This window comes from Bradysia coprophila, unplaced genomic scaffold (genome assembly GCF_014529535.1).
Source record: "Bradysia coprophila strain Holo2 unplaced genomic scaffold, BU_Bcop_v1 contig_24, whole genome shotgun sequence".
In the NCBI taxonomy this organism is placed as follows: Eukaryota; Metazoa; Arthropoda; class Insecta; order Diptera; family Sciaridae; genus Bradysia; species Bradysia coprophila.
The window spans coordinates 1,887,683-1,913,549 of record NW_023503501.1 but is presented as its reverse complement, the minus strand read 5'-3'; the positions used below and the strand labels follow the sequence as shown (position 1 = coordinate 1,913,549).

General features: G+C 35.8%; 1 protein-coding gene and 2 long non-coding RNA genes across 3 annotated transcripts; 1 reads left to right on the top strand and 2 right to left on the bottom strand.

Moving 5' to 3' along the window:
• Positions 1-1,117: 1,117 nt before the first annotated feature.
• On the bottom strand, positions 1,118-22,219 carry LOC119077800. Its single transcript, XR_005087875.1, has 3 exons — positions 21,789-22,219; positions 13,603-13,609; positions 1,118-1,133 (listed from the first exon to the last, which is right to left on the bottom strand). It is a non-coding gene; the product is annotated as an uncharacterized LOC119077800 (long non-coding RNA).
• Positions 3,377-11,666, bottom strand: LOC119077802. Its single transcript, XR_005087877.1, has 3 exons — positions 11,652-11,666; positions 5,453-5,455; positions 3,377-3,464 (listed from the first exon to the last, which is right to left on the bottom strand). It is a non-coding gene; the product is annotated as an uncharacterized LOC119077802 (long non-coding RNA).
• Positions 20,150-21,440, top strand: LOC119077796. Its single transcript, XM_037185107.1, has 5 exons — positions 20,150-20,498; positions 20,572-20,747; positions 20,813-20,979; positions 21,051-21,161; positions 21,228-21,440. The coding sequence occupies exons 1-5, from the start codon at positions 20,291-20,293 to the stop codon at positions 21,313-21,315; spliced, it is 750 nt and encodes a 249-aa protein (XP_037041002.1). The 5' UTR covers positions 20,150-20,290; the 3' UTR covers positions 21,316-21,440.
• Positions 22,220-25,867: the final 3,648 nt, after the last annotated feature.

Sequence of the window (25,867 nt, the reverse complement as noted above, 5' to 3'; positions counted from 1 at the left end):
GAATTAAGTGAATGTTTATTTGATTGGGGAGTGGTATAAATTGCATGATGGATAGCTCAAGTAAAACAACTTCGAGAATACCTTCAGTCTGAAATTTATTTACATGATCGATGACCCAATTTTATTTTCATATTTTAAATAAGACGATACCAGCACCACAAAGACGAAAACATCACGATTCTCACTTTTCATACAAATATATTCTATTCGTTATTCGTGCACAAGCAATAATCCTGATTTGATTCCAATGTCTGCATAAATTTTTGTCTACACAAAATTCTGTGGTATATCGTCGACGTGGCACTCGGAAATTGAAATCCTTTAAAGCCAGCCTATGTTTATCAAAAATCTATCAGATCCAATAAGAGAGGAATTTTTTGGCTTGTTTTTCTTTGCTGATTTGAGAATATTTTATGCAAATAACACATGCGAGGCATAAGTTTTCTGTTTTATTTGAACGTTGTGTGTCACTTTTTGATGTATGGCGTGACACTTTGCATTTTATACAACTGAATTGACTTCAAAAGAGAAGTGAAGAGAACGTATCCTTCCTTCCAAGCAAACAGATAAAAAGCCGCACACACAAATCATACAATTTGAATTTTCTGTTCGGAAAATATTTTGGTTTCTCGCGATATGATATAAACGGAGCAATTTTCTGTTTTATCATGTATCGACAATAAAAGGTGAATATGGTGGATTCGGTGAAACCTTAAATCAAGTTACTTTATTTGAAATCAAAGCTAACACCAAAATATAGTCTTCAAACTTGAATAGACACCATGTTATATCGGTATGTACCGGCATCATATATTAGATTTTTCACAACGCATTCCAAAAAAAGGTCATTTTCTACCCTCCACTGAAACTTCAAAGGTCTTTATTGTGAAAAATGTTAAACACAACAGAAAGAAAAGTTGAAATTGCATTTTCTCGGGTGACTTGGGGTTCTCGCTACGCTCTCATAGTTTCCAACTTTTCTTCCCTAGTTGAACAATAGTTATATTTGTTTACCGAAGGGAGAAAGTAGGAAGTTCCAACAAGAGCTATTTAGCTCGAGTTGGAATTTCCTATTTCTCCACGAAGCGAAAAGTTGTATTTTCATCCCACGTGAGAGAAAGTGGTGCACTTTTCTCACGAGAAATGTCATTCGACAAGTCGTCAAGAAAACACAATTTTTTCATGGTCTATTGAGGAGAGAAAATAAGGGAAAATAAAACGCGCGCATAAAATTAACTATTTTTCTCTCTTTGCAGCTGTCACTTTGTTTTGGTTTTGAGAAATTTGAATTTTAAGTGAACGATTCGATGAAAAAGTGAACTGAAAAATACATTTCAACGCTTCCTCGTATGAAAATGACGCTATGTTAGACACACTTTCCATTTTGCATTTCGACCGCACTTACGGCGTCAATTGATGTATTTTTTTCGTATATAAAAACGGTTATTCACGCCACGCGAAGATGAAAAATTATGTCTTCACCTACTGTGTGTATCATAGTGAGGAACAGGAACAGTTACTTTCGTAAACTTTCGCTCTTAAAATTAAATTTTAAAAATTTCCTAGAACCCTCTTTGGTGAACATGAACAATCATTTTTACTCAACGCAATGTTTTCCTAGGGAGATAAATCGCAAGGTTTTGAAAGAACAGGTAAAAGAGGTAAAGATACGAAAAGAAAACTTGAAGATTTTTTTTCAAGTTGACATTTCACACATACTGTAATGAATGTGTTTAACAAAACATGTCAAAATTTGAATTTCACCACCTTCGTGATCAACTCAGAAATGTCTTAACCTGTTCTTTCAGAATCTTGATCAATCGGACGTTATGTCATACTGCGGAAACTTGTCTTGCTTTGTTGAGGAGAACATTATGCCGGAAAATGGATACCTAGATGCCGTTGGGCTAGGGACACACTCACCCAAGTAATATTTCTCCCTTAGATACATAATATATGATATATAAAGGAGTGACATTTATGCGACAAAAGTTGAATATTGTTGTTGGTAACACTGATCTTGAACTAGTTGCACGTCAAAATTGTATGAAACGATGGTGTAGCGTTTTGCTATAGTGCTGTAGGCGCTACATCGTCTCATACAACTTTGACATGAAACTAGTTTAAAATCAGTCTTACCAACATGTCTTTTCGTTAATAGGCATACTAACAACGCCAATAACAGTGTGTGGATTGCAATGGATAATGTGACATTATCTGCTGTTTATCTGAAAAGATTTTTGATTTTCGGCGGCAGACATTAATCTCTGTTACAATGTTAATCTCGCTCGGTTTTAAAACTCATTCAAAATAGTAGAACTAATAAATTTACCAGGACACATAAATCCGTTGGACACAGATTAAAAACTCTTAAGTAGATTCGAAAAAGCTAACCGTAACATGACTCTCATCGCAGGTAAATACTTAATAAGATATAAATGCGGTTTTCATGCAATATTATATATTACGAAAGAGATAAGTTCCACTATGCTTTTTGGATTGTATGGCGTCAAAACACCATAATAAATACATTTCATAGCCAGTGAGCAGAGCATATGTTCCTAAAAGACAGAATTGTATAGTTGCTCCTGCTTTCAACATATTGCTATTGCACATTCCAATTCGGAAAACAAATTCGCAGAACAAATTTTACGCAAGGTAAATTCGAATTGAACAATTTTCTCGTTTCTATTGCATTTGTCGGGCGATCTTATTGAAGGTGAATGCAAATGCAATAGCGGAAAAATGTTTGTCGTATCACTTAAATTGAAATATGTTGACGTACATGAACATATCAATAAGGTTCTATAATAACGACACTTGAAACATTGCTGTACCATTTCAGAATTTAAGTTGCATTCAATGCTATTGAGATGGAAAATATAGACTTGCTAACGATAGTCTGTGAAGTTTTATGACAAGAAAATGGGACGCATTTATGTAAATCAGAAGGAAATATTCTAAACATCAAAAGTACTTCAGAAACTGCTGGTCTTCCGGTATCGAGAACGATGAGCTTTGCATAGATTTCTTTTCATAGTCTACACAAGTATATTGAAACAAATTAAATAAGAAGATGATGTTGTACTGCCTAATTGAAAAATAAATCAATAGTTACTTATAATGCAGCAGCCATGGAACATCCCGTGTCCATGAAAGGTGCAGGGGATGTCTTGGGTGCTTTGAAAAGTCCTTGTTACCCAGATTACGAAAATTTCAGGTGCCAGGCTGAAATCCTGACAGTTTTCGAGAAAAAAAGGTGGGGGGGGGGAAGTTTGGAGGGCAGTCCACTTCAAACCAAATTAGAGCAAATATTAATAATGAAATCGACAGAGAATTGAATTTGCTACATCTAGGATTTTTTTTAAGATTCTTAGATTTCACAGGGTGGGCAAAAAATACGGTCAAAGTCAGAAAATATTGTTAATCACCAATATTTTCGCTGTTTTTTTTTCAGGTAGAAACTAGGCCCCACCTTATGGGTGGGTCAGGTCCCTTGACTGACTGATTTTCTCAATTAATTTTTGCGACATCGATTCTCATGCGATCGTAACTCCAAATATTCGTAACTTGACAGTTGCGTGTATAAAATCCTACAAGAACTGTGAAGTTACGAATTCTTTAAAGCTACGAAAATACGAAAATCTGCACCTGGGCGTCGATTCTCGTGAATTTAAGAATTCCAGTTGTCACCTTAATGCGAATATCCATACGATTCGTAACTTTTAAGGTGACTACTGTCAAGATAAGAATTCTCAAATTCATGAGAATCGGCGCGCTATTTATTTTCTTTTAAATTGCGCATTCCTTTTATTTTATTCAAAACAAAGTTTTAGAAAACAAGGCGAGCTATGCCTTACATTTTCAAACGATCTTAAGTGATATTGTCTGCTATAAACGGTGGTGAAAATATTTTCTTGCTTGAACAAAAATGAAACTCGTGTGGCACACACTCGTTCAATGTCTTTGTATATAAACAACTACCACAGAATCACTCAAAACGAGCCATCAGAACAGTCGGAGCGTTTGCTGCGACTGAGCCCCGTACAAACCCGTATATCTATTGCGTACGTAACCCTAGTGCGTCTGTCACCCTACTTTGACCGTAAGCCTATTGCGCCGTTTAATGTAGTTAAAGTAAAACCAACAAAAATCTCTTCGAGAAAAGTGTGACGCAGTCTTTGAAATACAATTTCTAAAATGAATGATATCGCTAGAGTTGACGCTTTCAGCTTCGTTACGCAAAAATTAAATTTTACACCCAATTAGTTCAAACAAGCTGGCTTAGGTTTTCTCATCATCTGCCAAATAATTTTTACAAAAAAAAAATTAGACTGTAAACATTCAAAATTTTACCAAAAAAATCTGCGTCGCAAAGTGGCAGATGTTCAGGAACAGACCAGCAAGAAAATTTATCTGCCACATGCGAAATTCGAAAATTTGACGAAATTCGAAAATTTGACGAAATTTGAAAATTTGACGAAATTCGAAAATTTGACGAAATTTGAAAATTTAACGAAATTCGAAAATTTGACGAAATTTGAAAATTTGACGAAATTCGAAAATTTGACGAAATTCGAAAATTTGACGAAATTTGAAAATTTAACGAAATTCGAAAATATGACGAAATTTGACGAAATTCGAAAATTTGACGAAAATCGAAAATCTGACGAAATTCAGAAAATTTGACGAAAATCGAAAATTTGACGAAAGTAATTCTCTATCTGCCACCATTCAAGAAATATCTCCAAAACCCCAATTGACCCACCCATTTCCAACTTTCGACATTTTTCACATATGCCCCTCTGTTCTACTCGTAAAACTCTGAGACTTTGCCGAAGAAAGTAACTCTCTATCTGTCACCATTCAAGAAATACCTCTAAAAACATAATTAACCCACCCATTTCCAACTTTCGACATTTTTCACATATTCTGTTGTATTCGTAAAACTCTGAGACTTTGCTGAAGAAAGTAATTATCTATCTCTCATAACCCAAAAAAATATTAGTCCTTTCATCCTACGCTCGAGTAGCTCAAAATTTGGTCACTCTAATCACTCTAGCTCAAACGAATCTGCCCCGATTTTTTAAATTATTTTTTTGTTCGAATCGTGTTACGAATACCTTTCATTTGATGGGTCGCACGCGTCTGTAGGTTTCAATACAGCTAAGCTACAGCCGAAAACGCGTTCCCGACCCTCGAAAACCACACTCAGAAACCACTTCGAAGCCAATAAAACAAAATTCTGGTTTTTCCTGGGGTAATGGCGTATCACATTTTCATTTTTATGCCCACCCTGAGGTTCCTGCAAAATTTCATGGAGATTGGCTGACTAGTTTCCGAGATCGACCGTCGATAGATAGATAGACAGATAGATAGAAACATCAGAGTAAGTTGAAAGATTTTGATTGTTTGGGAAAAGTCAATTTGGTGTATTTTGTATGAAAATGACCAACTTCAAAACGATGTATCTCCGGCAATTTTAAAGTTACATAGTCGAGTGATAGCTCGTTTTGCTCGTATTTGAAGCGCGAATAAGATAGAATAGGATTTGTGGTGATACAGGCCAAAGGAAAGAAACTTAAATTCTCGCCTATATATAGTTGCCGCGTCTCAAAAAAATTTCTTCGTTCTTTTTTTGGAAGTTAGACTGCGTCAAGTCCTCCGCTATCGCTTCGGACATGATTATTATGGAATGTGTACATCTTAGAAATTGCGCATAGCGCAATTACGAAGCCCCGTACGACGTTCCTTTCAAATGAAACAAAAATTTCAAATAGCCCTAAAATTTTAATTTATTGAGTACAAATACACATAGGGCCCTAGTACCGGCCTTAGTCAGAGGACCCAAATTTTTTTTTTTTTTCAACTACATTCTATTCGGCCTTCGATGACCTTCTAAATTAAACAAAAATTACGACAAATGGATGAAATTTACGCGAGTTGTATGTAAAATACACATAGGGCCCTAGTACCGGCCTTAGTCCGAGGACCCAAATTTAATTTTTTTTCAACAACATTCTATTCGGCCTTTGATTACCTTCCAAATGAAACAAAAATTACGAAAGACGGATGAAATTTACGCGAGTTGTATGTAAAATACACATAGGGCCCTAGTAGCGGCCTTAGGCCAAGGACCCAAATTTAATTTTTTTTTCAACAACATTCTATTCGGCCTTCGATTATCTTCCAAATCAAACAAAAATTACGAAAAACGAATGAAATTTACTCGAGTTCTATGTAAAATACACATAGGGCCCTAGTAGCATTTCACTTCTAAGGCCCTAACTCACGGTCCACTCACCCGATTTAAAAAAACTTTTTTCCTGGATTGGTATTGACAATACCTATCATTTGCCGTGTCATTTACATTTCCATCGTTTATTTTGCCATAAATATCACCAAAAGACCTTAAATCACTTAGGTGGCCCTAACTCACGAAGGGCCGACCCGAATATGTCCATCTTCGAACTTAGCCTCACTATTTCGACTATCTTTCAGTGGAAAAAAAAATTTGAAATCGGATTCGATTTACTCAAGATATTGACGTGACGGACAGACGGACAGACGGACAGATGGACAGACGGACAGACGGACAGAAGGACAGACGGACAGACGGACAGACAAAATTTTTATTGCTGATGCGTCATCTATGAACATAGGCAAACACTTTGCCCTTACCGTCTGCTTCGAATTCCATCAATTACACACGGCATCGTAATCCTATAAGCCCCTTTGTACTTCGTACGGGGCTAAAAATCTTTTCGAAATAACGTCTAGATTATTGCTCAAATACTTTCCATCAACGATCCTAAGCCTTAGGAATTTCAGTCCTCGTCGATTAAATTTTTTTTATGGAAATCCTTGCTTCGCTCTGTTTGTAAAGCTCACACTCGTTGAAATTTTCTAGATTCTGAGACTTTTTTAGCAAATAAAACTACTGGAAATCGGCCCCATTTACTTATGAATAAGGTGTGCATATGCAACTCGTGTGATTACGGCCCTCGCTTCGCTCTGGCTGCAAAATTCACACTCATTCATTTTTTTCTAGCATAGACAGCAAGAAATCACATATAAAAGTTTTTTTTTGGAATAAATCACAGATTATTATTCCAGTATTTTCCATTAACGAACTTAACCCGAGTTATTTCAGTACTTATCGAATAAAAAAATTTTGGGAAGTCGAAAATTACTCCGTATGATAAGGAGACTATTAGGTAACGTCAGATTTTTCGTCCATAAATGCCGAACCATAACGCTAACCCTAAATCCTGACCATAAAGGCAAATGTCAAACAATAAAGGCAAATACAAAAATAATTAAATTTCGACTCGATGGATTCTGATCAAACAAAATGCCACTGTGTAGTGCATGATCTCAGGATTCCGACAAAGCCATTAGTTTTCCAATCGGACCAACATCTCCTGAGAGATAAGACTTTGAAAAAGTTAAAATTTTACACATTGATCTCGTCATGATTTTAAAGTCTTATCGCTCGGCATATAGAAGTCCGATTCAAAAACTAATTAGTTTTCCGGAGTCCTGAGATCACGCGCTACACACTGGCATTTTGTTTGATCAGAATCCGTCTAGTCGAAATTTAATTATTTTTGCATTTGCCTTTATCGTTTGACATTTGCCTTTATTGTCAGGATTTAGGGTTAGCGTTATGGTTCGGCATTTATGGACGAAAAATCTGACGTTACCTATTATGGGACTCTTAATGTCAAAAGTAAAGAGACCCATAATGTCAAAATAAAGCAAAGTTGACGTTTTCGTGTTAGTGGTTGTGTGTGATATAATTTTTCAGTGAATTTCGGGGCATAATTCCTCTAGGTAGTCTACCTCTATGACTATTACATAGGTTTTTTTTTTTTAAATCCGTTGCGGATTACTTAAGTTATTGTGTTATCAAGTGACTTTTTTGGGAATATCTGTAAGATCACTCGTTCGTTGCAGCCCATATTCGAACTTAATTCCCCGTCGAATAAAAAAAGTTTTTTGGAAATCCGTTAAGAATTACTCAAGTTGTCGTGTTATCAAGCGACAAGACAACAATTCTTTTGGGAATTCCTCAGAGATCACCCGTGCGTTATAGCCCATCTTCGAACTTTACTTCAGGAATTTAATTCCCCGTCGAACAAAAAATAGTTTTTGGAAATCCGTTGAAGATTGCTCAAGTTATCGTGTTATCAAGCGACAAGACAAAAATTCTTTTAGGAATATCTCAGAGATCACCCGTTCATTACAACCCATCTTCTAACTTAACCTCAGGAATTAAATTCCCCGTCGAATAAAAAAAAGTTTTTGGAAATCCATTGACAATGAATCGAGTTATCGTGTTATCAAGGAATCATCAAAGTGTGACAAACATTTTCTGTATTTAAGGTTTTTGGTCATACATTCATGTATTTTCAATCATAGTGAACATTGTGTGACAAACATTTTAGAGTGTTTATCATCCGTAAGACCCATGAATTTTAGTCAAGGGAATAATATTTTTTGTTCTGCATTATTGTTGCCTTGAGAACTCTCTATGAATATAGGGTGTTTCAAATGAAATAAAAGTTACAGGATGGTTCTGAATATGGTATATAGTGTGTTTACTGAGGAACAGTGATTTTTATTTCTAACCCATTTTATGACAGTTTTCATCAATCATTCATTTCCCGAGGCTTAGTGAGTAAACTGTCTATTCCTTTACTCAACGCTCACAACTTCTGGATTTTCTCTTCGGGTTATACAAAATGAAAAGATTGACTCGAGCAATAACATTGAAAATTTAAAAAAACAATTCAATTTCCCTATGAAAGTAACAGTGAGATCAAAATATTGAAAATTACAAAACTGAGTTTCAAAGAACGTCTTCATTAAATACATACGAAATCCCTACGTTCTTAAAAAAAAATATAATAAAATAAAAACGAATGCGTCGCGTCGTTACGCGATGAGCAGGTTACAAACAACCATCTTTATGGAATGTGCATGCCAAAGCAGCAACATATAAGGCGTATTTTCCGTTAAAATTTTAATGAAAACAAAAGCAAATGTTCGGTAAAGTAAGTATAGCTTTAGCATAATAAAATGTGTGGCAGAAAACAATCATTAAGTTAAGTACACCATCCCGAAGGCGTATCGCTTTATGTGTATACCTATCAAAATGGATGTTTATGATAAATTATAGAAAACATCGCCCATTGTTTCTTTTAGTATAACAATTTTTTCCTGTTTTTGTTTCACAATAAAAAGTCGAAGTACCTTGGGTAATAATAAAGTACAAGTCACATTTATGTACGTATACACACACAACACAGTACACCTGCGTACAAGAATTTCACATCACATGAATAAATTATTTCCTTCTTTTTATGTCTCGGATGTATCCTGGGTGAATAGCAGGTTCACTTCCGTTAGTGTACCATGCTATGGGTGACCATATCCGATTGATTTGTATAGATTAACAAAGTAGCGACCTAGTTAAAATATGCCGAGCCCATTCTATCCCCTTTCCAATGACCCTAATCCTCACAAAACGTTTCGTGTGCTTCTCAAAGTATGATTGAGTCAATTTTTCTAATAAAAATGTTTTATGTGCAAGCAATAGCATCATATCTACTGAAGGTATCAGATACATATGGTCTCTAAGTATCGCATTGCCTTGTTATAGGTATTTCTTTTGAATTTTTTATGATACTTTGAGATTTATCTGCCGTAGGAACATGGCACTGTAATAGGGGTTTAGTGGTTTTATTAATGGAAAATTATTATTTTTTAATTCATTATGCAAAAACTCTTTCATTTTGAGGAGAGTCATTAAATTTATATAATGCGTGGAATTGCAGAACATTATGGCGCACTACATAATAAGAGAATAGGACGGTATAACATTCGTTCGTTACTCGTTTACTTTAAAGTATTTTAATTTCTAGTTCTCATATCAATCAATCTTTGTGCCATCATAACCATGTAGTGATTTGCAGATTTGCAGTGATGGATTTATACTGTTATGGAAAACGTCTTATATACGCTAATTTGAAAGGGCATAGCAGAGTTAGCATGTGAAAACTGACCACCAAAGAATCTGTATTTGAAGGGCATGATGATAGTGCAGAATTTCCTAAAGTAAGCCAGTATAAATTCAGGTCAAATCAAGTTTCAGATTTTCAGGTCCAGGTCAAAATGAGATCTGGTCAAAAATACGTCAAATCAGGTTCAGGTCTGAGTCTTAACTATTAGTGAATAGTCATGTTCAATGAAATCTACTATTGAAACATATGTTTCACTAAAAACGATGCTAAGAGGATTATTTAAAGCGATTTGTATTTTGCTTTCATTACATCTGCAAAACGTTTCGGTAACCCGCTCCCATTATCACCAGAGAGATAAGCTCATTTTAAACAATCAAAACCGAAATGGTAAGGGGATTAGACATTCCCCCTTAATTAACTTCACTAAGATATTTTAGCAACCATCTTCAAAAGCATGGGATGGGTTTACATTCTATTACAAATTGCAGCAATGTTGGAAGGTCTTTAGGAAACCTTTGTTGGTGTGCATGTATAGGCGCGACCTTAGACAAATTATATCTAGACGGATATTTTGTACGATAAAATGTGTCCCCAACATCACGCTTTTGATAGTTCAATTTGCCCACTTAATTGAGAGGTCAAACACATACTAGCAAGCAGTTCGTATCAGTCAAAAACCCCTTAAAGGGTTAATGTGACGCAAGTCCTTTATCTTACTTACAAAATAACTGATATCGCTGAGGGTGACGCATTGTGCGTCGTACGCAAATGTTTTATCAACAAAAAACCCAAAAAGTTTGTGAAAGAAAATTTTACAAAAAGAAATTTGCGTCACAAGTGGCAGATGATTTGGTTTTCTTTCGTTTAATTTCTTTCAGTACACTTTTTATCCATTTTCCTAACAATAGATTCCTGAACATCTACCACTTGTGACGCAAATTTATTTTTCTAAAATTTTCTTTCTTAAATTTTTTGGGTCAATTTTTTGTTGATAAAACTTTTGCGTACGGCGCACAATGCGTCACCCTCATCGATATCAGTTATTTTGTAAGTAAGGACTTGCGTCACATTGACCCTTTAAGGGTTTTTGACTTTTGTAAGTATGTCATTTCGACAACATCAAAAAACCTTATGGAAATTAAAAAAATTCTAGAGAAATCAGTCTGAATCCCAAAATCTGGAAACCAACCTTCGAACACCTCACTTATATCAAAAATACCCCAAATCCATCAAAAAAAAAAACGATGGAAGGTAGGAAGTGCCAGCGAAATCAGCTGTCATCCCAAAATTTAGGAACCATCATTGGAACATGTCACTTATGCCGAAAATAACCCAAATCCATCAAAAAATCCGATGGAAGTTAGGTAGTGCCAGAGGAATCATCTGTCATTCCAAAATTTAGGAACCAACCTTGGAACACCTCACTCATGTCGAAATTAACCAAATCCATCAAAAAATCCGATGGAAGTTAGGTAGTGCCAGTGGAATCAGCTGTCATCCCAAAATTTAGGAACCAACATTGGAACATGCCGCTTATGCCGAAAACAACCCAAATCCATCAAAAAATCCAATGGAGGTTAGGAAGTTCCAGAGGAATCATGTGTCATCTCAAAATTTTGGAACTAACCTTTGAACATCGCACTCATATCGAAAATAACCCGAATCCATCGAAAAATCCAATGGAGGTTAGGAAGTTCCAGAGTAATCACCTGTCATCCCAAAATTTAAAAGCCAATCTAGTGTAAGTTTATACTTAATTAGAGCACACACATGCAAATTAGATTTTATATGGCATATATTTGAAGACTTTGGAGAGCTCCAAAGATATGGTTTTTTTCCAACTTTTGTAAATTCTATTCTTACATATGGGGCATTATTTCGAGATCTTGCTTATTTTCATACAAACATCAATATTTCCTAGTTCAATATGTGCAACTTGAAGCTGCAGTAACGTGTGATAGGTCGTTGAACTCGTGTATTCCTAGATTCCAGATATCCTAGTTTGGGTACCATTGGAGCCAAGGGAGAGAAGTTAAAAAATTGCTGTAAATATGCTCAACCGTCTAAAAAAGAGAAAACTTTTTTATAGTGCGGGCATGATTTCATCTTATGACCACATATTTTACGTAAAAACTATTAAAACTACTTTTAGGGTGCGGCAACTTTTTTCAGTATTCATGCTTAGCGCTCTACTTTCTGGTGAATGACGTGGCAGTGAAGTTAGAGCGCTGACATTAGTAATTTTATGAGAAAATGACATTTTCAAAATGTACTAGAGTTTTACAAACATTCAACGCTATATTCCGCGACGAATTCTTTTAATTTTCAGCTTTAAAAATACTAGAATCCAATTGGATGTGAAATAAAAATGTATGATGTGAGACACGAACTTACAACCTTCAACTTGCCGGGCTGATGCTCTAACCAATTGAGCTCATTCAATTACATTATTTGAGCTTAAATTTCTCTCTAGTCGACTATTGAATTCGGTCACAAACGATTAAAGTCGTTTGTGAGTTAGAATATGATACTAAAGTCACTAAGTTACTCCAATTTCTTAGCATTTTCAGTGTCAACAGAACAAAGTTTTTTTGAGCGAGCATTCCTTCCTCTTGAGACGGTGGAAATACGGCAACGTACAGTGTGGGTATTTATCAATGTGAAATATTTTACGCTGCCGTGGTAGAAAGCATATAATCTTTGTTATGAGTGTCATCGAGATTGAAGTTGTTCTTTTGAAATTCAGGTACAAGTAAGAATATTTTGCAACATACAAGAGATCTTCCAAAAAAAAAGCATTAATGACATCGAACATGAGAGACAATCCATTACACTACCACTGTGCATCCCACACAATTTGCAAACTAAAACTCTATGATGAAGGTAACATTTTACCTAATTGCTCATTTTTGTCCCCATCGTCTCCGGAGAGATGACCTTTAAGCACATAATACATTCATTTAATACGGTTTATATTTGCACCTTGTGACTCGAATTTTGTTATTCGTAGCGAACAGCAGTCTTTAAAAGGTTCATTAAATTGCTAGCATTCCCGAAAGGCAAATAAATTAGGAAAATTTTACGTGACTGAACAGCGCGAATATTAAACAAGCGGTGCGTGATATATGATAGAAAAATGAAAACTGAAGTCCCTGATGGTATCCACTTCCGATATTAGTTTCAAAATGTCCGATGATCACAGGACCTTTCTATGTGAGTTGAAATCGGAAATCAACCTATCAGTCAAAAAAACCCTAACGGGTGAAAGTGACGCAAGTCGTTGTGTCTACTTATAAAATAACTGATATCGCTGAGGGTGATGCATTATCGCATATTCGAAATCGTCCTTTTTCATAGAAACTAATCGACTGACTAATTAATTAATCAACTAACTAACGTAGGCAATTTGAGTTACATATCTGAAAATACGAAAATGCGATTTGCCTCAGACATAATGTGTTAATGATAGGATGTTTGACCACTGTTTCGTTGTGAGAGATAACTAAATACGCCTTTCGACGTTTTGCTTTAATATGCAATTCCAAAATACAATATCTCAGCAGTTCATGGCGACAGTGGTACTTGCTACACTGTAGCAGTTACAGTGCTCGAACGCACACTATACAAATTTGCACACGAAAAAGTCTATCGAAACATAATCGAAATGAAATCAGAGTATTAAACTGAACTGATTCAGAAGATCGTTCAACATATTACACACAACCAATAGTTTCGTTATTGTCGATCGCCCAAAAACCACTTACAGTGGAAGTGTGACGCAAGTCTCGTTATCTACTTACAAGAGAACTGCTATCGGTGGGGGTGACGCTTACAGTTTTGACACGCAAAAGTTCTGTCGTAATTTTGCCCTAACAGAGACTCATGCCATAACGTCAAACAATCAAGTGGTTTCTTTAAGCCCAACTAATTAACAATTTAAACAGTTCCACCAAGCTCGTCTTGAATTGATTTCGGTAAAATGGATTCTTTTTCATTCGTTTATAATGTTGGATGTGATGCCACATAAAATCCATCCATATGTCGGTAAACATAAACATTTATTGAATAATAATCAAAAGTTATTTTCTTGAGTACATTTTCTGTTCTTGTTTGTTTGATTGTGTGTTACATTAATATTTGATTTGGTTCATGTTCTTTGATTTTGTTCTTTTTCCGTTTCAATCGATAGTATACAGTGTACGCTCCTCCGTTCGGATTCCACTCTATTATTGTGTATTAAATATATTCAGTACCTTAATTCGATATTCAATGGATGAAAAATGCATAAATTTCCATTTATTGCTGTACAGATGATCGAACAATAATAACTTTTTGATGTTGAATCGAGAAAATTGTGAACAGGAAACGTCGTTTTTTTTGTGAGAATCGTTCGAAAATATCATATCCCCTATGTTCACAGCTATACTGCAATTTTATTTGTATTTATGCAGCTAGCAAAGCAAAATGATTGCCGTTAGGGGGTTGTATACATTTTCGATATAAGAACTATTTTCAACGCATTCAGACGTTTTCTGATTATATTCAAAAGAAATCATGAAATCCGAGTAAAAGTAATGTTTGAGACGCGATACACTTTTTGCATTTCAAATATATTCCAATTTCCGAATGGTTAATTCATCAGCAAAACGATTTCAGCGGTCGAGATCATGTCCGGAGCGATAGCGGAGGACTTGACGCAGTCTAACTTCCAAAAAAAGAACGAAGAAAATTTTTTGAGACGCGGCAACTATATATAGCCGAACATTTCAGTTTCTACCCTTTGGTTTATATCACCACAAAACATATTCTATCATATTCTATCATATTCAAATACGAGCAAAACGAGCTATCACTCGACTATGTAGGTTTAAAATTGCCGGAGATACATCGTTTTGAAATTGGTCACTTTTCATACAAAATACACCAACTTACTCTGTATGTTTCTATCTATCTATCTATCGACGGTCGATTTCGGAAACCAGTCAGCCAATCTCCATGAAATTTTGCAGGAGTCTCAGGGTGGGCATAAAAATGAATATGTGATACGCCATTACCCCAGGAAAAACCAGAATTTTGTTTTATTGGCCTCGAAGTGGTTTCTGAGTGTGGTTTTCGAGGGTCGGGAACGCGTTTTCGGCTGTAGCTTAGCTGTATTGAAACCTACAGAGGCGTGCGACCCATCAAATGAAAGGTATTCGTAACACGATTCGAACAAAAAAATAATTCAAAAAAATTTGACTGGAAACAACCAAAATTTTACCAAAAAAATCTGCGTCACAAAGTGGCAAATGTTCAGGAACAGACCAGCAAGAAAATTTATCTACCACATGTGACGCTGATTTTTTTGGTAAAATTTTGGTTGTTTCCAGTCAATTTTTTTTTGGTAAAAATTATTTGGCAGATGATGAGAAAAACTAAGCCAGCTTGTTTGAACTAAAATTGGGTGTAAAATTTAATTTTTGCGTAACGAAGCTGAAAGCGTCAACTCTAGCGATATCATTTATTTTAGAAATTGTACTTCAAAGACTGCGTCACACTTTTCTCGAAGAGATTTTTGTTGGTATTTAGTTTCGCACAATATCGTAAGTTAGTCTGAAGGTTTGGGAGGTATTGTGGATCGTCGAATGTCGATGTTATTGTGAAATTTGTGTCGGAAATTAGTGAGCCTGCCATATATAAACACCCCAACCCAGTGTATCGGACATCTTATCCATATCTCCTTCACCATTGACGAATCTGTTGGTGATCTGTAAGAAATGGTGTGCCGCTTCAGTTCATTTTCTATGTTGAATAATTTGAATATCGGACACAAGTATGTTCAAATTTTGATCACAACAACCAATTGTCGCCACATTCTATGTAAAAAGGTATCTTTCAGCTACGCGTCGCACTCTTTGCTGCAAATCGCCAATAGTGAAACGATAACACTAACTGTCAAAATGGTGTCAAAATTGACATTAGAACAAAGGAATTTTTGTCAATTTTGACGCTATACGTCGCTGTTTAAATGGCCAGGAAGTACAAATCATACGTAGAAAGCAGTGACATCTGTTGATCGTGAAAATCGCCAACAGACCGATTAAATTAGCGGGAAATGGAACGCTGCCAAAAAGAAAATTTTAGAAGGACGTGAATGTGTTAGCGATATACGTCTGTCGTGACATTGTAAAACTTAAACTTGCCGCAAAATGATTGTGTGTAAGATTATCGGGATATTAATGATTTGCGACGAAGAGTGCGGCGCGTAGCGGAAGAAAATTGAACATATGTCCGATATTCAAATTTTTGTAACATAGAAAGTAGTGTCACCTACATTACAATCGCTAAATACCAACCTGCCTATAATTCAAACACGGAGAGCCGTTGTCATTGCATGTCTATTGTTTCATCTGTAGGGCAAACCGACATAAATACAATTGTTGTGTCGAAATTTTGCCTTTTTGTTTCTCTCTCTCAATGTACACATCCTTTTACTCACAAAAGGATATAGTGTTGAGATGGGGTAACATATTCAAGGCCTGCATCAATTTTGTCAAGAAACCAGAATGATTTTCACTCTCATGCAAAAGTTCGAATGGACTAAAAATGTTGTTCGTACGCCTACAAAAGCTTGAGAAACTTTTCGGTAAGAGACGTAAGATTTAATTCTTATTTTCAATGAATATATTATTCCCAATTGTTAAATAGCGATGTTGCGCTCCCGTAAACAAAGTCAATTTTAACTCAAGTTCAGCAATTACATTGTTGAGTTTCCATTATTACTACAGGGATTCATCATATGACTTGTAATGTATTTATTAACGTTGCAAATATTCATATTTTTCTACATCTAAGCGAGATGAGAAGAACACCATTTCCTCCGTCCTACCCATGTATACAACCAACGGCTGCCTGGGGACATTCTTGTGGTAATTAGAAAAGTTATTCTACAGTTTCGTCAAAAAAAACATGCACTGAATAGAGACGAAATAAGCATCGTGGTGTAATTGAAAAAAGGCTATGAAAAATAAATTTATAATTTTACGAAGAATGCCTTCGGTTATTTTGGTTCATACTCTTCAAATTTAATTTATTAAGAGGTAATTGTAAATGCAAACAATATTTGTAGGCGATAAACGACCTGTGGGTACGTTGCGGATTCTACTAATACTCCTAAAGAAGTCTAACGTAATATAAGAATCAACATTTTGACGGTTTTCCACGTACAAAATTAACGAATTATCACATTTTCGTTTTCAACAGATTCTACATAATTTCTAGATCCACAAATTTGACAGTCTTGATATTGAATGGTTTTTTGGTTTTTATCCCAGTAAACTGGTCGTTATACATGTGCGACAAAAATTTCGACTGAAAAAAAAATATCAAAAATTGCATTCAATATAACATCTGTCAGAATCTGTGGGACTAGTAATTTCAGATCCCATATAAAACAAAAATGTGATAATTCGTAAATTTTCATAATTGTACGCGCAGTTGAAAAAAAGAGTAAAAATTTGACTATATCGGCGTACTTCTGACGGTTATGTCAAATTTTTATGTATTTTTTCAACTGCTTGTAATAACTGCAGTAAGCACGTTTAACTACATGCAGTTACCTTTCTAATGACACCTCACACGACCATACATTCCATGTATCTAGAGACACCCTAGAGGCACATATAAAAAGTCCACTGGGAGATGCATCCGATTTCGGTACGTTCTATTTCAAACGAATCCCTCGATAGATCATCATCTGAGATTGGTGTAAAGTGGACAATCCCTAAGGTTATGTACACCAGTCTCAGGTGCTAGACCACAAGAACCAACAGAGTCGATAGACCGATGCAAATAATTATTATATGGAGATGGTCGTTAAGCCTTACTTCCGATCTCGTCAGATTTCGATTTTATTAATAGCATCCATACTTCGCCAGAAATCTTACACGGTTAGGTACATAGAACATGGTACGCGCTTCATAGCTAGGTTCTTATAGAACAGGTTAAGACACTTCTGAATTGATCACGAAGGCGGTAACACATAAATTTTGACAAATAGATGCTTTTTATTGAACACACTCATTGCAGATTGTTTGAAATGTTAACTTTATAAAAACTATTTCGTGGGTGTCCTAACCTGTTCCTTCAGAAACTTGCTTCAATGTCTGATTTTCGTAGCGATACTCCTATATACGTCGCAAACTTTGATTATCTTTCAATTACACCACTGCAGTGAAATGTGGCGACAGTGATTGCTAACAAAGCATATCAATCGTAAAGATCATTCAGTCGGAATTTATTTTGATAAATTACTTCATTATAAGAAAGTAATTGTTCAACAACATACTTAATAGAAAAAACTACTTTTTCTATTTTTAAAATAGAATTGAAAACTCACAAAACTCTTATTAAATTTGAACAACGATCGGCTTCATTCACATCAAATGAGAACAACGATCGGCTGCATTTTAACATGGCTCCGATTCCTCTTTGTAATTGTTTATGTGTTAGTAAATATGTGTTCTAAAAAACGTACAGACTGCTGACAGTCTTTTGAATGTCTTTTCAATATTTCAAAGTAAGTCAACTGAATTATGAAAAAGATAACGAACTAAAAATGTGTGATTTCTGTAAATTTAGCTTATCCTTTTGTCACCTCTTTTGACAGCTTTTAACGTTTTAGTACGTTTTCTCTCCCAGCAGAAAAAACCCAGTCCCAGCAAAAAAGAAACCAAATCGAATACCGCAAATGTATTTAAAAAACGATCATTCGGTGAAATACTTTTTTATCACACCAAATGTGATATCAATTTATTCAAATATGTTCTTCTTTATAATAAAACAACATCAGTGATTTGCATGTAATTTAAACAAAGCCAAATCAATTGTTTATGTGTTACATTTACATTATTACGATTCCGCACCATCCGCACATCCATGCTGCAGCAAAAAACATTACAGTTGGTTAAACAAAGTAAATTCATGAAGAATGAAATGTTTGTTCAAGAGTAATAGTTATTTATGAAGCCAGAATCGTATGAAGGTATTTTATCGCACAAGATTGTCAAGTCGAGGCGAAGCCGAAATTGTCATTATATCATGTGCGATGTGTGCGATTCGTATAATCATATAACGTTTTATGCAAATCAGAGATCAGACATAAATAATCAAAATTTTCATTGAAAAACAATGTAAAACCTATCACACCAATGAAAGTGTAAAACAGGTATGGTCGTCCGCCCGGAGGACATAAAAATTTGATTTTCGTACTTAAACGCACTCATTTTCATATTATTTTCACATAAAATGTGAGTGCGTTTAAGACGAATTCGCCGATCGACCATACGTTCTAGACTTTCATTGCACCAAGGTTCTGAAAGAACAGGTTAAGACACATCTGAGTTGATCACGAAGGTGGTGACACACAAATTTTGACAGATAGATGCTATTTATTGAACATACTCAATACAGATTGTTTGAAATGTCAACCTGATAAAAACTATTTTTTTTCTTCAAGTTGACATTTCAAACAATCTGTAATGAGTATGTTCAATAAATAGCATCTATTTGTCAAAATTTGTGTGTCAGCCGCCCTCGTGGGTGTCTTAACCTGTTCTTTCAGAACCTTGCATTGCACCACATTCCACTTGACGGTTAAATGTATTTTGGGTGCGAAAAACTTTTTTTCTCATTCAATGTTGGTGCGATATATTCTTTTCGCTCTCATTTTTGGATGAAGTAGGACTGGTTCAAGTCACATTGGACACATGCGGCGTAAACATCGAATTCGCTCACTGAATTGTGTAATAGCTATTTGCGATACATGTTTCGAAACGGTGTGAGATTTCCGCTCGCCAAACCGAATTCGGTGACACACTGTGTGGGTAAAACAACATTTCTTGACTTTTTGTAACTTTACCATAAGTTAACACAATAGTGCAACAAAGCGATTCACTTCAAGCATGAGTGGAACTCTAAATAAGGTACTGAAAGTTGACAGTGTGTCACACAACTGTAATACACTGTAAAAGCCATTTCAAAATAGCACTTAATCTTGCAGCTGTTCGACTATGATTACTTTTGCTTGAAGTGCGTTAAACAAAGTCATTCAATTTGACATCACGAAAAGTTAATATTTCGATGTCAAAGTATTTACAAAAACCAAAATTTTAATGTCTCGTGTGTGAAACCGAACCGAACCGAGTAATATAGCAGCTGTGCTGTGATGTCTTAAGTCGTTACTGCGACGTCCATACGTGTGTTATTTGTTGTGTGTGATTACAATGACGAACGATAAAATTAAATTCAGTTGGATTCGTCCAACTTCTGTGGAATATCCAAAAATTTGGCACACATTTAAAGCTCGTGATGTCGACAGTGACGAATTGGTAGAATACAGAATCCAGGACTTGCCACAATCTCGAGCAGAAGACGCTTTTCAACATATGTTTGAGGGTTACGTACAAGATCAGCCGATTATCCAGCAATTCAGTGAGAGGCACTTGTCGACAAACCAGAGACGGATTTTATTCGAACAAATGTTTTTCTTTTCCACATTCAACAGCTGAGTTAGAAGACAAGTTGGAATATTACAATGATTTCAAATTGGCATGGCAAGCGATCGTAGATCAAAAGCTTCCACTGGTGTGCTTCAAAGCTGGTTCAGATGATATCGTTGGAATGCATTTCATTTTTGTCTGTAGCAGAAAAGATAAATTCGACGACGTCTTTCTGAACCTTGTAAATGAAACTGAACATCATGGTCGTCACTAAGCCGATACTGAAATTTATAAATTCATTTACAGAGTCGAAGTAGAATAACTAAAATGGTTTTTAGCATCGCTAATTTGTTGTATGAACATTTCAATGTCTACGATCACTACGGTGTTGAGGAGTATTTAGCTTCGCATGGACTTTCCGTAGATAAACGGTATCGTGGTCGAGCAATTGGTGACGAATTTCTGAAGACCAGGTATGCTGAATTCGTCGACTCATAACAGTTACTAAACAAATTTAATTTAAAAAAATGCCTGACCTCCCCAGAAAATTGGTTTGTCAAGAGTTCGGTATAAAAGTAACGCACAGTATGTTTTCATCGGATTATTCAAACAGAAATGCGGAGAGATGTGGCTTTGTAACTAACGCAGAAATCCGGTATTTTTTACGACTCTTTCGATGTTAAAGCAAGTTTTTGATTGAAATTATATTTTTTTATCGAAGGTACGAAGACATAGTCAAGACGCATCCGGAATTCGATGTATCGAAAGTGAGAAGCACAGCTATGGCCATTAAGAGTCAAGTTTATTGAATTTATTCTCGCCAATCGTAGTTGAATTGTATATAAGTCGTCAAATTTTATGAGTTTGATGAACTATTTTTTTGTTGTCATTATTAGGCAGTGGCAAGAATCTCGTATTAAAACCATAATTTGAATAGTCTTCACTGTCAAATGTTCGTCGAATTGATTGATTGATTTACTGTGAAGAAAAATATTTTTTTTGCGCGGAAATGTGGAAACGATAAAAGACACTCACACTTCAATATATCTGAAATATGACCTGATTTACCGAGAACTTTTACTGATTTTCAGATATGCGGTTAATTCAGGTCTTAACCATTCTGTGTAAAGAAGGAGTTAGTTAATCCTTCTACAAACTGTATAAGGAAGGAGTGTTCCAACTGAATTCATATTTCTAAAACTACCTAAAGGAGAAATCTGTTTTTTTTTTCTAAATTCATCCATGTACAAACGGTGTAACCAGGAGTTTCGTTTGATCCCACTTAGATTTAATCAGTTAGGGTGATCATTTCTGATCAATGCACACAGATCATGGGATCCTTTGTGCTACCCTGTCATCATGAAAATCTTGAAGCCCTTTTCAGGACCTCATCTCCTTCTCAACCTATTGCCTTACGCTCTACACGAATCACTCCAGGCGAGCAAACTGATCCCTATGATTAGGTACCAAAATGATAGCTAATCCTTAGGGCAGAAAGCAAAGAGTGACTGGCGTCAACCTCGTTTCATTAGACTGTAAATTCTAGAAAGCCACTGGGAGGACAGCTGTGTCTCACCCCTTAGACCTTACACTAATGACAGCGAGTAAGGCAACATTGTCGCCCGAATCACAGTCCTTGTCATTGGGATTGATAAAGCCTGTGATTTACATTCCGCTCGATATTGACCTGGTCCAGTCTCATATTTTATAAGACTAGCCCGTTCGGACGTAAATTTTCTCTGCAGTGGGCCAATATGAAAGCCGAGCCAGACAGAAGCGTCACTCAGCAGCGCGCCACCAAAAGGTCAACCGCCAAACTTTACCACTATTTAGCCCAAAAGCCCTTACATCTAAATTAGACTGACGGACGAGCCACCTTTGAGACGAGGACCTTCGGTGCAAAAAGCGAAATGACAGCGTGTCCAGACGATGGCACACCACTGAATAGCACAACGACCCGACACGGCGACCATATCGTCCCTTTGCAAAGAGTTTTGCACAACATGGAATACATTCCTCGAATATTAATACAGAGAGATGTACCCTCATCGAGTGTACGTTGTCTTTGCGAGGAATCAAAATAAAAGCCGGGAAAAACTAGCATCTCTCAGCGACATAACACCACCAATCCATCCGTCGACCTTGTCCACTCTATAGCCCGAAAGCCTAAGCTCTATGAATAGTCCGGATCATTTTACTCATATAGAAGCAAAATAGGACCCAGCCACATCAGTGAGTAAACTTTTAGACCATGAACCAGCCGGAGAGCTAAAGCTGGCGAGTGAGGCAAAGCAACTAAGAGTCCTGGCAGTGACACCCCACTGAGAAGAGTACCAATCTCGCCAAGCCTTCCTAATGTCTCCTCGCAAAGAAATTCCGCTCACAGCGTCCAAAAATTCACCGAAGTATGTTCTCGAAATATTCGTCGTGAATTTCTGTCGGTTCCAGCTGTCACTATTTGATCCCACTTAATTCATCCTTCAAAAAAACTATCTAAGGGTAGAATCTGATTTGTTTATTTACAAACAGTGTAAAGGGGAGAAGTTTGGTGTGTTCCAAGTGAGTTTATCCTTGCTTTGTCAAAATACATCCTATCTAGGCGCTCCATTGAGACCTTGAAAAACTGCAGTCTCCACAAAATGTGCAAATAATACTTTGGCTATTCGTACAATCTGCGTACAATCTTCCTGACTACTCGAACATTGTGCGCATAACCGAAGTATTATAATGTGACTATTCGCACAATGTGCGAACAGCATCCTTCAAATAAAAATTAAAAATGTTTCCATCCAAGTTATTTTCATTTGAAGAATTCTTTGAAAAATGAAACTTTTTATCCGAATCAGAGTTGTTTTCCTTTTAAGAATTTTTCGGAAAATCAGCATTCATCATGAGATTGCGTCACTCATTAATTATTATTTTTCTTTAGAAAAACTTAAGACTTGGCAAATTTAATTAACATTTAAATTTTTCACACACTTGTTCTTTTCTAACTAACGTAAAATAACTGTTGGATGATAATTTCTTCCTGGGTTATTAGAGAGTTTCCGCAAATGACAAATAGGCTTTAAATCAACATATTAATCAGAATTTATAAGTTATAAGTCATAAGTTATAAGTCGACTACTTATAAAATAAAGGTTGTAAGTTCATAAGTTTATAGGTTAAACGTTTACAAGCCGAAAGTTCTAGAGATGGTGACCTGGTGGACCATGTGAAGTAACAAATCTTTAGGAACATGTAAAGGCGATTCAAGAATCCCAAAAATCCATAAAAATACTGTAGTCATGTGTCTTGAACTAGGAATTTAGTTTATCCACAGAAACCTGAAAAATCCTGAAGATCTTGAGGAGCATAGGCGAAGTAAAATGTTTTCGGTATTCCTCCTGATTTGACATCAGCAGTAGCCCTACTCACGTTAAAAAAAATTGGTTCAGATCCTTCGGAGGAATGTCGATTTCGTTTCTTTATCGAATCCTAAACAATTCTCTAGAACATCATAATTGACAAAAAATTGTTTCCAAGTCGCGCAACGCAATCGAAAATGCATGCGTTTCTCTGCGTTACCATGCGTTTCTATGCGTTTTCATGTAAATTTCAAATGCGTTGCGCGACTCGGAAACAATTTTTTGTCAATTTTGATGTTCTAGAGAATTGTTTAGGATTCGATAAAGAAACGAAATCGACATTCCTCCGAAAGATCTGAACCAATTTTTTTTAACGTGAGTAGGGCTAATCAGCAGATGAGTTCATGCAACACATCTCTGCAATATAATAGAAAAATTATGATCCTAACATGTAGCTTCTTAGAATGGTTAGCCAGAAAGAAATTTCTTCAGCAAGTCTTTTGGTGTCGGGGAATCTCGCACATGCGAATCATAGTATGCTTCCTTTTACGACATTAAACGAAAAGTCAAGATTGTGCGAGATTCACCACTTAGAGGTGAGTCTCGCATACCATGAATTTGTGTGGTGTGCGAGACTACTTTACCCCAAATCACGAAGAATGACGATAACATTTTACTTCTCCACCGTTCTTTAACTTTTCTCACTCTTCTCAGCTGAGGAACATCAGTTTGATACATGTTTCAGGTTGATGTGGGTTAATTTATGGATTTTTGGCATTCTTGAATCGACTTTATATTGGTTCCTAAAGATTTGTTACTTTGTTCCACCATCACCATTCACCAGGTCATCATCTCTGGAAATTTCAATAAACTTTTGACTTATAAATTTATGAACTTATAACATTTACTTTATAAGTAGTCGACTTAAACCTTATGACTTATAACCACGTGACTAATAACTTATAAATTCGGATTTATACGTCATTTGCGCAAACTCTCTACTGTTTACCGACGATAAACAACGATAAAATCATAAAGAAAACGATAACAACGAAAATATCGTCCAGCTGTTATTTTCATCCAGTACGATATTATCGTCCAAAAAGCGATATTATCGTTTTCTGGACGATATTCTGGTGAATATGAAAGTCTCAAAATCACAGTATCATGGTCGCAAATCTATTGCCTTTTCTCAGCAGAGTCTAAGAGGGGTATCGCATAATATAATTATTATTAAACCCTGGCATAGATTTCTCCACTCTTCCCAAATTGGTACCTTTCTAAAAATTGTCTTTTTTGCGAAAAACGTGGTATACAACTCGATGATAAATAATTTTTTAGGCACACGATGTGCATTGTCACACTCGACCTACGGCCTTAAGTGACAATCTTCACATCTAGTGCTTAAACAAGCATTTATCACTCGGATGCATAAATAACTATTATCTGTCTACTAAGTGTTCAGTGTGGGGCACTTGATAATTACAGTTGTTCGAAAACCCCTTAATTAGCACATGGAATGTGCTTGCACGTAATTAATGGTATTTCGAAACAAAAGTTTCAGACTACACTTGTAGCTTGTGGAAAAAATATATTTCGAATCAGGGCAATTGGTACACACCACACAATACACAAAACATAACTGATGTGACACACTACAATAGAATGCAATACTTGTTTATGAATTGATATGAAAAATGCAGGCCCGTATCTACGGGTGGAAGGATATTTATCTAGATTCCAAATTTATATTATTATTTTGTGGTAATTCGCTAAAACAATAGTCATCTAAAGAATCGAATAGTGTAAAGGCATAATTACTAGCATGATTATGTACTAGGTTTCTAGGTCACGTTATTAAGACTTACTACTTCATTTGAGAGAATATGATAGGAAACTACTATTTGACAATGATCTATTTATTGGAGGATTGGATTTCACTTGCAATAAAGTTCTTATCATGACAATTGATAGTGCAGACTTGTTCTTCCATGTCACCGTTCGTAGGCATCTG